This window comes from Marmota marmota, unplaced genomic scaffold, assembly GCF_001458135.2.
Source record: "Marmota marmota marmota unplaced genomic scaffold, marMar, whole genome shotgun sequence".
NCBI lineage: Eukaryota > Metazoa > Chordata > Mammalia > Rodentia > Sciuridae > Marmota > Marmota marmota.
Window position 1 is genome coordinate 2661747 of NW_025999853.1, and position 16124 is coordinate 2677870.

General features: G+C 42.0%; 1 protein-coding gene across 3 annotated transcripts in view; it reads right to left on the reverse strand.

Annotated features, from left to right (window-relative positions):
- Hmgxb4 (HMG-box containing 4) overlaps nucleotides 1–16124 on the reverse strand; it is a 32645-nt gene that overhangs the window by 15658 nt on the left and 863 nt on the right. Inside the window, exons 2-5 of one of the 3 annotated variants that reach the window (XM_015482784.2) lie at nucleotides 12048–12146; nucleotides 11275–11423; nucleotides 10966–11044; nucleotides 9233–10191 (exon numbers count right to left, since the gene is read on the reverse strand). In XM_015482784.2, coding sequence (XP_015338270.1) covers nucleotides 9233–10191; nucleotides 10966–11044; nucleotides 11275–11423; nucleotides 12048–12078 — 1218 coding nt within the window. In that variant the 5' untranslated portion in view covers nucleotides 12079–12146. Of the gene's footprint in view, nucleotides 1–9232; nucleotides 10192–10745; nucleotides 10861–10965; nucleotides 11045–11274; nucleotides 11424–12047; nucleotides 12147–16124 lie in introns of all 3 variants that reach the window. The other 2 variants (XM_015482787.2, XM_015482788.2) reach the window with 2 other exon arrangements.

Genomic DNA, 16124 nt, shown 5'->3' on the forward strand with positions numbered 1-16124 from the left:
GTCGAATTAGAAGAAAGTTGAAGGACTGGCATCACTCCACTTTCAATATTTACTATAAAACCACCGTAATCAAGCTACAGGGTGGTATTGGTGAAAGAATAGATAAATAGACCAATAGAACACAACAAAGAGCCTAGAGACGATGCACATAAATACAGCCAACTGGTTTCACAAAGGAGCAAAGACAACACAATGGAGAAGAGACACAGGAGATATTTTTTTAACAAACAGCATTGGAACAACTGGATATACACAGGACAGAAAAATCAAAAGGGCCTGGTATGTGGCTCAGTGGTAGAGAGCTTGCCCACATGTGCAAGGTCCTGGGTTCAATCCCCAACACTGCAGAAAACAAACAAATGTAAAACTACAATTCCTAGAAAGTAACACAGGAGAAAATCTGGGTGACCTTTGCTTGGCAAGGACTTTTCAGATGTAACACCAAAGGCATAATCCATAACAACACAAAGAACCAAGGAGCAAAACTTCATTAAATTAAAAACTTCCACTCTGAAAGACACTATCGAGACAACAAAAGTCAACACACGGGCTGAGAGAAAATACTAGCCAAAAACACACTGGATAAAAGACCACTATACACAAAGAAAAAAATGTTTTTTGGTAGTGCTGGGGATTGAACCCAGGGCCTCACTTGGGCTAGGTAAGCACTCTACCAGCCCTCACAAGGAATTCTTAAAATTCAATAATAAGAAACAAACAACACAATAAAAACTGGATCAAAGACTGTAAGAACTACCTTATCAAAAAGATATACATGTGAGCCAGGTGTGGTGGCACACTCCTGTAATCCCACTGGCTTGGGAGGCTGAAACAGGAGGATCACACATTCAAAGCCAGCCTCAGCAATTTAGAGAGGCCCTAAGCAACTTAGTGAGAACCTGTCTCAAAATAAAATATAAAAGGGCTGTGCCCCTGGCTTCAATCCCTGGTACCAAGTAAATAAATAAATAAATAAATACAGAAGGTAAAGTCAGATTGTGATACCATTTCAATGTCCTTTAGAATGGCCAAAATCCAGAATACCAATGCTACCAAATGCTGGTGAGGCTGTGAAGCAGCAGGAACCCTCACTCCCTCCTGGTGGGAATGCAAAAGAGGTGAGGCACTTTGAAAGACAGTTCAGTGGTTTCTTATAAAATGAAACATTTTTATCATACAATTCATACTCCTTGGTATTTGCCCGAATGAGCTGAAAATTTATCTCCAAACGAAAACCTGCACATGGATATTTAAGAAGCATTATTAATTGCTAACACTTGAAAGCAACCAAGATGTTCTGCTGCCAGTGAGTGAATCCACTGTGGTACTTCACACACTGCAACGCTACTCAGCACTGAAGGAAACAGCTCTGAAGCCCTGACAAGCCACGGAGGACGCTGATGAGCATACTGGAGAGGGAGGAAGGCCGCCAGGCCACAGAGGACATGAGACCAACGTGTGGAGAAGTGTGCAGGCAGACAGCAGAAAGTCTCGTGGCTCGGGGAAGCAGATGGGGCGGGGATAGACCTCCAGGGCAGGGAAGATACTCTGTATGAAACTCCAATAGCAGATGCGCGGCATGGTACACTGGTCAAACTCAGGAAGGACAACACCACAGAGAACCCCATGTGCACTCTGGACTTCTGTGGAGGTAACCTGTTGATGTAGGTTTGGGTTCATCGGCTGCAACCCAGATTGATAATGAAGCAGGCCATGCACATGTGGGGCAGGGGACACACGGGAGAGCTCTACTTTCTTCTCAATTTTGCTGTGAATTTAAAACTTAAAAAAAAAAATTTTTGCTTTACAAAAATAAAATCTTAGAAGTTTCCTGAAACAATTTCACATATAATAGAAACCATGTTAAATGAGAATTAAGGAAAAAAATCAAAGTAGTGCCCAGTGCAGAGGCACATGCCTATAATCCCAGTAACTCAAGAGGCTGAAGAAGGAGGATTCTAAGTTTGAGGTCAGCCTTAGCAACTTAGTGGGGCCCTAAGCAACTTGGTGAGACCCTGTCTCTAAATAAAATATAAAAAAGGACTGAGGATGTGGCTCAGTGGTTAAGCGCCCTGGGTTAAATTCCCAGTACCCCCCCCAAATAAATAAATACATAAAAAGATGTAGCTCAGTGGAAGGTCCCTGGCTTCAATCCCCAGGAACAAAACAAAACAACTACAACACCCGCTCCCCACCACCCCAACCCAAACCAAAAAAGAGACAAGCAACTGTTTCCATGAACTCTACAACTGCAAGGAACTGAATCCATCTGACAACCTGAATGAACTTGGAAGAGGCCTTGAGCCTCAGATGTGGACCTGCCCAAGCTGACATCTTGATTCGGCCCTCAGAGTCCCTAAGTGAAAGAAGTGGCTGAACCTCATCTGGACTTAAATCTACAAAACTGGGAAGAAACATGTTATTTTAAACTGCTAAGCTTATCATAATTTGTTATGACACACAACAGAGAATTATTATGAATTCTTTTTAATTCCTTCTTTTTTTTAAAGAGAAACGGAAGAGACAGATGAGAGAGAGAGAGAGAGAGAGAGAGAGAATTTTAATATTTATTTTTTTTTTTAGTTTTCGGCGGACACAACATCTTTGTTTGTATGTGGTGCTGAGGATCGAACCCGGGGTGCACGCATGCCAGGCGAGCGCGCTACCGCTTGAACCACATCCCCAGCCCTTTTTTATTCCTTCTATAGTTGTCAAAATAGAAGTCACGGCATCCAAAAAGCCAATGTAAGCTCTTTTACAAGTAGGAACTATGGTAGAGGAGGACAGGGTGGAACAATCTCAACTATATGAGATTTATTTAAAATCTTTTTCATTTAGATAATAAACATCTTATTTCTTAGTATTCTTCTACTAAAGTTGTTTGGAGATGTTACAGAAGTGAGTTTTGGGTGTTATATCTCCTTTATTAACTTAATAGCAGCTTCATATCCCAAAATGTTTAGGTTTTAATTAAGGATCCTTCCTTTTAAACCCTCTTTACTGGGCCCACAATAATACAACAGAGTGGCATTACACACACACACACACACACACACACACACACACAGCTCGTGTAAGTTTTATATCTGGCCATTCGTCTGGGTGATTCTACCTGTCATTCATTTTACTATAAGGACAGAGGATATAAATTTATAGATTTGCTTTTCCTACATAGTTTCTGTAGATCTCAGTGTGTAGAACTCACTACCTAAGTGGCTTACTGACTACTTACTAAATGTGACTCTTGATGCAACATAATTTTCTTAAAAAGTAGAACTATGGTTCTTGAACATATGCCAATGGCATCATGTGGTACTGAGAATTCAGAAAAGTCTAGCTGCACTGGACTAACTTTCTAGTGGATTGAGAACTTTCCTGCCTTTTTAAAGTGGAGCCCTCTCAAGGGATTTCCAAAGGAAACTCTGACTACATAAAATATGACCTTAGAACCTAACCACTGCGTAAGATAAAACTCTATCTGTGGATCTCAAGTTCAGACTTCAAAGTGAAGGGTTAAAAGTTTTCCAGGGCACAGACAAAAATACACAAATAGTGGATGACATATAGCTATACATACAACACATTTCTACAAGATTCCAAACGCAAGGCCATTGGAGTGGTCTAGGCTTTCTCATGCAAGAAAACAGACAAAGATGACATGTCAATCACAGCTGGAATACACAACTATGCTGTAATGAAATGTTACTATTTTGAAAACTTGGATACTTTATGGTTAGTAGCAAACTGTCAGCAACAAGCCCATTGACTACTTACTAAACGTTACTCTTGTTGTAACTGTACAACCAAAATCTCCTTATAAATGTTTGATGAGGTATATTAACAGTATCAAGATGTTTCAAAAAGCAACTTCTTAATGCTCTTTCTAAAGCAGTTTTGCTTAACTTTCTGGGATCATAGATAGAACTCTGAGAATCTGGGGAAAATCCTTCCATGAATTCTAAGACCCAGTTTTGAAAGATAAAACATTTAGGTGTGAAGAAACAACACTGCTTATGAATCTTAATAAAATTTAGCTTTCTTCTATTAATGAAGATTTAACATTTACACACCATACCATCTGATGTTCTTCTAACCCAGATGATGATCTGACTTGATGATCTGGCTGAGGGAGATGCTACTAAATGAGTAAGGTTTTTATACTAAAGCTTTTATTTTAGCCAATGTGAATGGAAATCTTTCTAAAACGAATACCGTACTTCTGCTCTCTCTCATAATACATCACTGAATATAACTTACAACACTCTTTCTGCAAGTGAAAAGAACACAGATTGGCAATTAGAAAAATGAGTCCAAACTCCTGTTCTGCATTTAGCAGTGTGCATCCTGGGACTGGTGATTTGCACTTCTCTGCTCTTATTTCTGTGAAATGGGATGAAAACACTACAACATACCTAAGAGCCCCAGTACGGCCATCGTGGCTGATTTCCCGACTCCTGCTCAGCTCTTCCCTACTTCCTGGGCACGCCTCGAAGCAGCTCTTCCTGCCTGCTGCGCCAACTCCTATGATCACTCTATGCCTACTCATGTCTCCGCATCTACACATATGTTTTCCATCTGCTGACTGAAGTGCCTGTTTCTTTTCCCACCTGATAATTTCTACTTGGCCTTAAGATTTGGTTCCAATGATGCCTGTCCCAGGGAACCTGTCATGCAGGCTCCTTGTCCTCCTCAGCCCTCTGCTCATGCCTCTGCTGCAATTCAACATACCGAATATTTTCTGATCTCTCTTGTTTGACAACAGATACCGTGTCTTATTTCTTTTTGTACTATTAGCATCTGGAAAGTGCCTTACACTATCTAAGTGCAGAAAAAATCTGTACTGGATGAATACAAAGCCTCAGAACTGCATGGGGAGAGGTCAGAGTGTATGGGCATTGCCATCACCTCAACCTGATTTTTTTCCACACCCTTGTAAGTGAAGTACACTGGTTACTAATTCCCCAATTCAAAAAGGAATAGAGTCAGAGGGGTCACAGTCTCCCATAGAGACCATGAAGCTCTCCAATGAGCTCTGATGCATTGTGGGACTATCATTTTATAATATCTGCTTTTGCTTTTTAGAGTCCTTGTTTTCTTTGTGCTCTTACTTGTTTTCCTAAATAAGTGAGATCTTGCAGAGTTTGGGGTATTACCCTGAAAGGGCTATTAAATGCATAAAAACTGTCTCCTAGCTTAGTCAACCAATATGTGGAATGAGTGGCTAAAAAAGAAGTTTTAAAGACAATTTTGCACATACTTTAAGTTTTCGCAGAACTTGAGAAGCAAGCAACAGCAATTGTAACAGCAGCTAATATTTCCTGAGTCATGCCCTATGCTAAGCGTTACATGTACCACTATTTAACATAAAAAAACCCATTTTACTAATGAGCAGAGAATTGAGGGAGCAATCTCAAGGGAACACAGCTGCCAAGTAGCAGATAAGAATTCAAGTCTGCTGAATCCCAGTCCAAGCTTTGTACCACTTTATTACACTCTGCTTCTCAAATTAAAAAAAAAAAAAAAAAAAAAAAATCCTTCACACTTCTCTTCAAGGCAAATCTCAGACACCAAGATACTCAACGAGTTCTCCATGAACTGGAATTTGCTTTCAGCTGGACGCTGTGGCGCATCCCTGTATTCCCAAATACTCAACAAGCCAAGGCAGGAGGATCCCAAGTTCAAGGCCAGCCTCGGCAACTTAGTGAGACCCTGTCTCAAAATAAAATAAAAAGGGCTGGGGTATAGCTCGGTGGTAAAGTATTCCCGGGTACAATCCTAATACCGCAAAGCGCACAGCCAGGGTCTGGACCACGCGGTCTGGCTCCACAGTCTGCCCTCAAACACTCAGCTCTGCAGCTGTCCTGAGTCTATGTTATCTCCTGCCACACCAGCTCTGCTCCTCACAGGAGCACTTCTAGGGTGGCTCTTCAGCCTCTGCTCACTGCAGGCTGGGGGAACGCTATCCCTGAGCGCTTCCTCTCTCTGGTTGGACTCTGTTCCTAACTTTTAAGATTTTTTTTTTTTTTTTTATATGAAACAAACCTAGGAAAAGGATACTCTTTAAAAGCATCACAGGAAAATTTTATGCTCAAGTTAGGCTCAAAAAAACATGATATATGTACCATAAATTTTTTTGACTAAATAAATATTAGATTCAGAGTTAGACTATTTCTGACATTTTAGACAGTCACTATCAAATATTAATTCATGTTAAGGTTCTTGCTTAGAACTAAAATTCTTAGCACTTGCTACCACCCAGGGGCATTACAGCAGGGCAAGTCTCTAACCCTGAGAAGCTTACTGTTTTCCAAAGCACCAGGTTCAAAGTGTTAAGGGCTGCCCCCCATACTCATTTGTTTCCAGCTTCCCTGATACAAGCCTGATCTCTTCCACTCTCCTCAGTCTTTTCTGAATCTGTCTCTTCAACTTTCCCTCAGGGTTTCCCTGCAGACCTTCCGGACTATCGCAACTCCTGAGTGCTGTCACAGTCTAACCCATCTTGTACAGTTCTATCATTTCATTTTTAAATTATCATTTGGATCACATCTAAAGCTTGCTCATAAACCACAACTCGCCAAGTTCCTCATTTTGGTATGAAAGCTTCTCCACAGTTTGCTCCCACCCTGGCCTTTTCAACACCATGTTTCTGTCCATATATTCATGCGCCTGACATAAACTTACCAAATGCTTATGAAGGACACGGAGGAGTTAAAGTGACATTGACTAAAACAGTGCTTATCATTAAGGAGCTTATGGTATCTAACAGGGCACAGGGAATACTTACAAAGATAACTCTAATATAAGGAAGAAAATAAGTGCAACAAGAAAGGAAGTTGTTCTAGGAAGTTCACAAGTGAATTCTGACATGGGTTTGGGATGTCTTAGAAGAGGTGGCATGTGCTAAGGTCTTAAAGGGAAGGCAGAGCTTGGATGTGTGAGAAGGGGAAGGTCACTGCAAAAATGTGGAAAAGAAGAGAAATGAGAATGTATGAGAAAAAGTTTGGTTTCCACACACGGTATATAAAATAAACCAATAAGAGGGAAAGCAGCTGAAAAAGTAGGTTTAGGGCTAAATCCAGACAATGATGAATGCTTGCCAAGGTCTGGACCTGGATGTTTATTTATCCAACAAGTGCTTACTGACTGCTACAAAGGGCCAGAGGCTGGACAGGCACAGGCAGAGCGGAGAGCAGGAGAGCAGGACAGCCACGGGGCTGGAGCTCTCGCAGCTCACAGCCTCCCACGCAGTAGTAAGGGTCCCACAGAGGACTCGTCATCGCAGGGGTACCTAAGAGCACTCTGGAACCAATGTGTAAGATGAACTCCATAAGGGAAGCAGCAGGAAGGAAGCCATCTGTCACACAAGTACAGGGAGGGATGAGGCCCAAGATAGTGGCAATGAATAAAGGCTTAAAAGTCATCGAGGAAGACTAGAGAACAAAAGCCAACCATAAAGTTAGAAGACGAATGAGTGGCAGCTGGCTGTGGGGGCGGGGACTGGCCAGGAAGGGAGTGGGAGGGAGCTCTCTGGCTCAATGGTAAGGTCTATATCCTGACAGAAGTCTGGTCACACAGGTTGTGCATTTATCAAAACTCAACAAACGTCCACCTAACCTCTCTCATTTTATGTGAATTTCATAGAACAAACAAAGCCCTGAAAACACTGACGTCAAGCTGAAGTGCTTAGGGGTAAAGTGTACGCTACCCACAACTTACTTTGAAATACATTAAAAAAGGTAAGATAGACTGGTGGATGGAGCTATGATAAAGCAGAAAGCAAAATATGAACTGGAGACCCTCAAAGGAGGTATATGGTGTTCATCATACAATCTTTCAATTCTTACTGTTTGAAAAATATTTCATAATAAAATATTGAGAAAAATCTAAGTACACAGATTGAAGTTTGGGCTGTTTGGCAGGATACAGGGCATATAGAAGGAAATGGAGGAGACAGGGGTTTGGGGCCTGGTTGACAAACTCAATTAGCAATACAGGGGTTTGAGGTACCCAAGGCATCCACACGGAGATATCTACCAGGCGGATGGAAACACAGGCCTGGGGGTCAGGTATTTTTCTAGGCTGGTTCCTAAACACCTCTCTGCTTCTGGTGGTGTTCCCTCCCACCCACACCCTTTCTTTTCTTCTAGCTTTCTCTGACGACCCTGCACCTCCACATTCAGCACTGTGAGATTAGCTTATGGCACTGTCATATATCACTAGAATGGAAAGTCTTAGGGACAACAGAATCATACAGAATATACACTCTGTACTTCATGAAGCAACTTTCAGACAGACAGATGGATAAAACCTGCCTTAGCATTTAAATATACAGATTTTTAGGCTTACATTGAATCTTGGCTCAGAGGTTAGTTTTGTTCTCCCCACTCTGAAGTGTGTACACATTCTCTCTCTCCTTTATCTTAAAAGGCATCTTGTAAGTGGGGAAATAACTTGTACCTCATAGATAGAAATGAAATTTCCATTCTCAAATTCTTAATATATTTATTTTCAGAATAAGACTTCTTTGCTTTGTTTTATCAGTTTGTAAATTTCTATATATTACTCCGTAAGAGGGACAAAAAGCTCATTTTTAAAAGAAAACCTTTAGCAACATAGCCATCAGACCCTAAAATCCAATTGTTGTAACTTAACTGGGTCACTGTTCTACTAATTTTGAAAGGACATTTAAAAAAAAAAAGTTGGGGCTGGGGATGTGGCTCAAGTGGTAACGCGCTTGCCTGGCATGCGTGGGTAGCTGGGTTCGATCCTCAGCACCACATAAAATAAAGATGTTGTGTCCGCTGAAAACTGAAAAATATTAAAAAAAAATCTCTCTCTCTCTTAAAAAAAAAAAAAAAAAAAGTTTTAAAATGAACTCAGAGGACACCTCTCTGTGTCTCAACTGCCAGACAGTTGCTGCTAAGGGAAAGGAGAGAGGCTGGCTCAGCTCTTCCCATGAACTCGGAGGAGTGGCTAGGAGAAGCCATAGCATTCTAAGCCCAGACTGGCACGACGGGAGGACAACTCTGCTAAGGAGAACCATTAGTAATTCAAATTGGGATCGGTTCTTCTTTGTGTACCAGATAGACTTGGCCACTGGTATCATTCCACGATGCCCTGACCCTCTGCGCTTGCCTAGGTGCACCTCGGCTGCGGAACTCCAAGTCCACTTCCTATGTGAAGAACTTGTCTCATCCCCTACCCACTGTCCCCCCTTCAAAAAACATGTTACCTTTTCCCCCCTTTCTCTTTCTCTGTCCTTCTCTTCTTTCTTCTTTTTTTTCTCACTGTGCCCATCTGTGTGGAAGCTGGGAGGTGGTGGGGCAGGGGCGGCGGCTCCAGCGTGTGGGACGCTGGGGGGAGGAGGGCCGGGTGTCATTGTGACCTCTCCCACTGCTGCAGCAGACAGTCCCGAACTTCTCTTTGACTTTGAGTGCCTCCTCTCTTTGTGCTTCTCCTTGTCCTTCTTCTTTTTGCTCTTCTTTGACTTCTTTTTCTTCTTGATTTCCCGGTAAGAATCATCTATCACTAACTCGCCAGCTTCTAGCTCCCCGCCAGAGGATGAGTCTGATTCCACCAGAATAGGTTCAAGCCCTGAAAGATCAAGGTTAGCACTGTGGGGTTCGGGGGCCTGGGAGGCATCAGGCCCGCAGCCTTCAGGGCCAGGAGACGAATGTGGGTCTGAGGATGACTTGTGCTTCTTCCGGGCCGTTTTCAGAAAGCTCTGTAACTCGTGTCCTAGGAGTAAAGCACCTTGCTCATCCCGAGCTGACTTCTTGGAGGATTTTTTCAGAGTCGCTTGTTGAGAGGGGTACTGAAAAGACTCCTCATCAACTGAGCTGCTTCCCTTCTCCTTTGGTGAGAGAATAAGTTTCATCTTCAAGCCATCAGGCTCACGGAGGGTCAGTGTCTCTGTGTTTACATAGAGGGGCTTCATTTTTTTGGATTTGTGGGAGCTGCCGTCCTCCAGGGAGAGCTCCCCGCCACTTCCGCTGCCTTTCTTCCGGTGGTGTTCTTTTTTGCTTTCTGAATGGCTTGAGGAGCTGGAGGACTTCTCCCCAGCCTTTTTGGAGGGCTTGGAGCCTGTCGCCAGTGGGGAAGTGATGGCTTTCAACAGGTCCATAGCTGTATCGGCAGGCTGTGGGCTGGACTTCTTCTTTTTCTTTTGTGACGATTCCAGAGACGAAATGTCTGGAAATAATTAAGAGAAGTACTGTCAATAGGACAGGCAGCAACGTCCATCAAGTTTCCTCTCTCACCAAAACACCCGACTAGTATGAGGAAGAGGCTAACAGGAGTGATTTGAAGGGACACCCTTTGATTCCTAATGTTCAGCGATGACGCCCATGTGCCTCCTGGTTTGGTAGTCTGTCTTCAACCCTTGAGACCATCCTTGTCACTAAAGTTGTTTCCCTTCACTGAGTCTTCTACAAGCAACCAGAGAGCAAACCCAGAAGAACCGACTATAGCTGTGGATTAGGGGTAGTTACGATTTACATTAGATCGCAGGTAAAGTATCATTTGATTCTGTGCTCAGGAGAAACTCATTAAGGTAAAACATTAATCCCATCAGCTATGTGCATAGCATAGCCAAGAAAACTAACTGGTTTTGTGAATGGATACATACTGGTTGAGAAAAGACCCACAGTTGCAGGCCAGAGGGCCCAAGGACCACATGTGGCAAAAGGGAGGCTAGATAACATGGTGCAAGATAAGTGGATGACGGGGGAGAAGGAACCTGGTACCTGGTATATCACAAATGAAGACTGTTCTTCTATGCTGAATCCTCCAAAATACCAGCCCTCCACCTCTCTCCTCCTTCACACTGGTTTATCGGCACTCAGAACAAGAACCACTGTCCTGTTAAATAGGCCACTGAGTCAGCAACATCTGGACCTTTTCCCCTACCCCGACTCCAAGAACCAGTGATGTGCTTGTCCCGCCTGTCGCCCTGCCCATCCGTACCTGCATAGTAGTAGTCATCAGAGGAGTGCTTCCGCTTCTTCTTGTGTGTGTCCGTCCCCAAGAAGTAAAGCTCACTATCCTGCAATTAGAAGGAAGAATTGGCCAATAATAAGAGATGAGGAAGGCAGTTTGGAACAACACTCGTTCTTTGACGGTTTTTGACTTTGGAAAACAAAGTAAAGCATGGAAAATAATTACATGTCAACAATGTTTATTTTTCTTTCCTAAAGTTTTAAGAACACACTTTCATTTTCAAATATTAGGAAAATAAGTGTAAAAACTTTTCTAACTTAAATGTTTAGAACTTACCTTAAACTTCTTCTTGGAAGAATTCCTGACCTGAGCAGCAATTTCTTCCTCTTCCCTTAAGAAATCTTTGTAAGAACGTTTCTTTTCTCGTTGGCTTCGGCCAGCTGCAAGTCCTATGTCCTCAAAGCTGTGGTCACCATCAAAGCAATCTGAGCAAAGGTTAATTTGGAAAAGGAAGTGAGAATGACAAGTAAGTAGCAACCAAATGTAACAGTGCCTCCATTTCTAAATTACAATTATGTTTCAATAAGTTCACTAGAATATAGGGCTAAACCCAGAGGGAAAAGAATATTTCTTGATGACCTGGCTGCAAACACAAGAATCAAACCTGAAGAAACAATGTTTCCATGCTATGCAAGACCCAAAGTGCATCCTCAGACATAGTTTCTTAGTTGTGATTTGACAGGTAGACAGACTTGCAGAAGTAAGGCTGAAAGTAATGATTCCTGTGCTGTGCTGCTCTGTGGGCGTCCAATGTGTGATTCCTATCCCCAGACTCCTGCACTGGAGCTGGCAGGACCAAGAGTGCTGCAGGGGATCACCCCAACAAACCAAGGCTCATATTTCAGACTCTCATGTTGGAACCCCTGTCCTGGTTTTCATTTCCATGGGCCCAGTCTGGGGAGGGCGTGGAGGCTGAGGTCATAACAGTGCTCTGGACCATCACTTGGGAGTCTAGGCTGTGATGTCCAGTGCTGGTTTCTACATCCTTGGGCCGTGAGCACTGAAGAGGATACCCCCTTTGGAACGCTTCTCAGGTAAAGGGGTCATACCTTCTTTCTTCATGGAGTCATCATAAGCCATGGCGGTCCTGCAGGGCCTTTGAGAATGTGTCACTGTGTCCAGGCTCCTTCCCGTCTACAGGACCAGGTCTGAGAAATAAAGAAGGAAAACCCTCCTGTAATGCGAAATCTGTGGAGAGGCAACCTTCCAGGTGGAATGCGTAGCGATCCAAGGGCCGACTGGAAGGGCAGCAAGAAATAAAGGAGTGTCTTGTCACCTCCTCATTCTGGTTGTAATTATACTGGGATTGAAATTGTAGGAGGCGTGTTAAGCTTAATTAGATTTGAGTCATAGTTGTCATTTGGAGAAGTATATAAAATACTTCCTGGATAAAAATTAATTCCAAAATTACTGAGAATTTCTGAAATGCCAACAGGACCAACAACATAGAGACAGGGCAGAAACTGACATGAAGTCAGAGGGGTAGGTTTAATCATGGTTACAAGATACACAGGTAAAGCAAGATGCAGAGGAAGACAGATTACACCAAATGCTTGAAGACCACAAAATCCTACCAAGTGAAAATCCTACCAAGTGGATTGGAGAACCAGTAAAATTTATTGCAACTTAAACAGAAATAGTAACAGTATACAGATATTAAAGACTTTTAAATTTTTTGGTTTGTAGAAATATAAAAGTAGCTACACTTCTCATAGTAGTGAGTCATTTGAGTTTTCACCACTAACAAGCCTTTCTTAACGGCCAGGTGAAAAACATGGAGAACTTTCATTTGTCTACAGGTGATGAAATCTGTATGATTTTAAGATTTTTATTGATTAGAAGAATTAATAATAATTTAAATGTTCTATATATCATATTGAATTTTTAGAACTTCTTTTGGCATTCATGTTTAGATGTGCATTTGACTTTGAAGATGACAAGGCGGTACACGGCACTGGATGGTCAAGTCCTTCAAGGACTTTAGGACAAGCAGTGTCAAGTCTTTCAGGAAAAGTCTTTGCATGATAAATAGAATAAAGTGTTAAATAGTTTGAAAACATTCTCATACAGTTAGTCAAATGCTTAAAAGTTGACCTGATCGGTCATTTATTTCTATTTTATTTTATTTTCATCATTATAAATGGGATTTAGAAATAGTGAAGTATCCTTCAATGACACAGTAGTAATTCCTTCAGGTAAGTACAAATAATAAGTATGAAAAGATGAATTGGATTAACAAGGGAAACTTTCATAAATTAACATAAAAAAGACTTATTTGTACACTTAGATAAAATGCAACACAAAGGTAAGCCTAAATTGAAAACAGAAGAAAAATGATATTGCCAAGAATGATTTACAAGATCAAGAAAAGAAGAACAAAAAGTACTTCTCCACTCCCTGGGAAGTGAACTGAAGATCGAACTTGTGGGTAAGAGACACAGGAGTGAAGTAAAGAAACCAATTGGTCAAAGGCAAACTGGGAAACTGCTTGCTCAAAAGGCTTTTTCAGGGGATTGAAGGGGATATAAGGTTAGGCCTCATGGATAGATAACAGCCAGTTTTCATGTTCCTGCATTTAAATACTAATTTTTCTTGAATGGAATCACTATCCTCTCCTTCCCACCCATATGGTGCTGACTCCAAAATGGGTGAAGGTGGGTCACAGGGATTATATCTATTGGAATGGAACATCATCTCACTGGCATTACAACATACAGTTTATCAGAAAAATATACAGGCCACTTTGGTTTTCAGAGGCTGATGATACCAAAGAATCAAAACAGCTTGAGACCTCCAGTTAAATGCTTTTCATGTCTAATGGGTTTGGCAAAGAATGTTTGAGAAATAATGGCAAAACCAAAAAACACTTCTTCAATCTCATAAACACAGATATCAATCTGTGGTCAAAACAACATGCACTTTTAAACATAAGCAAAGGCAGGTTACAAGCAGGCCTGCCCTTGGCAAAAATCAAAACTCAGAACAGAGTTGAGCAATGTGGTCGGAACAGGAGCAAGTGTCTCTGCAGACAGTATAAGAAAGACTTCATAGGTATGAAAAAGCCCTCCTGTCTCACACCTGACTGCTCTGAAAAACTAGTGCACTATAGAAAAAAAAAAAAAAGGTGCAAAAAGGAACAGAAATTAGCAACTGTCCCTCAGAGGCAGGCCAACACAGAAAACATGCTGGTGTGGACATTGTGTGTGAGAATTAGGCCCGATATCGTTTATTTTTTCTTTTTTTGGTACTGGGAATTGAACCCAGGGTCTTAATACCTGAGAGGCAAGTGTTCTGCTACTGAGCTATACCTCCAGTCCTAAATCTTCTTAAAGATATCAAAGAGCACTTCATAATTATAGGATTAAATATTTGTAGAAAAAAATGAATGGGACCTGAACACAAATCCAATTCACTAATGGGCTGGGGCAGCCAAGAGCTTGAGAAACAGCATGGACTACAGTACTCCCAGATTAGGAAGGCCAATTGGCCCAGAATTTCTAGGCTCTTTAAATCAGGGCATTATTGCAGCTCAGGGGTTAGTTGTGGTTGCTGAGTCATAAAAGAAAGATGATACCAGATAAAGAAGTCTCAAGCAACAGGATGAAAGAGGCAGAATTCAGGCAACATTCATACAAGGTTGGATGAACCCCTGATGTTTCTTCCAGGTCTTAAATATTATCCAAGACAAATTCAGAGTTCAGGGGTAGGGAGAAGATTGTGAAGATTAATGAAAAAAAAAATTAGGTTTGCTTTTCACGTTAGAAAACATAATTACATTAAACGTTGGCAAATGTAAAATAGGTGCTAAAACACATTCTCCTGAATTCCATGATTTGGGAGTTTAAAATTTAACATTTTCAATTTCAAGAGGCAGGAACAGTTCTACAATCATGTTTGTCTCAGTGTGCTAAGAAATGACAACATAAGTAAAAGTTTATTATTTAATATTGTTTATGGAAGTAAGAAGCATGCCATTGTTAAAAAAGCGCACGCAGGAAACGTGCAAATTGTTAACTGGCTCTTCTGGGACTTTTCTTCAGTGTGGAAAAGGGAAGGTGGAGCGGCTTTTCCACTTGGAGATAAAAATTCAGCTTGCGTTCAGGCATAGGCTTTCTGGATGACCCAAGTATTTTTGAAAAAAATTAAAAGTCATCAGATGCTGTATTTGTTATTTCGAAAATTCAAGCTGTAAATACTGAAAAAGTTTCAGAAGGTGATTTTTTTGGAAATAATCTGAGCCCCAAGCTTCATCCCGGGTTATAAATAAGAACTGAAAAAAGGAAACCAATTAAGCCTTGTGAACTGGGCAGTAAGTGAAACCCTAAGATCCAGGTCTAGTCCAGGATGAGCACTTTGTCCAAGATTGTTCTCCTTTTTCTCTTCTTCCAACGCTCCTTTCAGGAACTCACTGCAGGTAAAGGAAGACAGATGCACATCCAGCTGTTGCCAGTTTAGAAACTTTTGTTGTTGCCTTTGGTTCTAGGATAGAAGCAGCAGATGTCTTCTCATTTTCACGGTTTCCTCCAATCTCTGGAACGCAGTGGCTCGAATTCTTGCCACTCCCTTGTCCAAGAACCTACCTATGCAGCACTCACAGCCCCTGCCAGCTCTGGAAGCTGCAGATCCCACAGCCCGGGGTGGGGATAGACTCCTCTCATTGCAGCACAATTTAGCAGAACCAAGACCACCGCACAGATCGGCTGACAAGACACATTTCCATGAGACCAGCAATACAAATTTTGACAAGCCTTGTGCGATCAACAGGCTTTACTTTGGGTTGAGTGTTTTTATTTACTCTGCGAAAGAACCTGCCACCGACTTAGCCGGCAGAGAAGGGAGACAGACGTTTCTTCTCTTTTGCATGATTTAAAATAAAGCGAAGCTACAATAATTGCAGAGGGATAAAGGGCCTGTATGGAGAAGATTCCCGCTACGAAGGCACAAACTGGATCGCACGCAAAGAATGCACATAGTACCAGGTTGTTTATGCAAACGGACCCCCAGGACCACCATTTTTGGGGTCCCCACCGCAATCCAATGGGATTCTCCCGGCAGCCGTGCAGCAACAGCTAGTTCAACAAAGCTCTGGGAAGAGGAGAAGAGGAGCTCCGCGCAGCCTCTCCCGC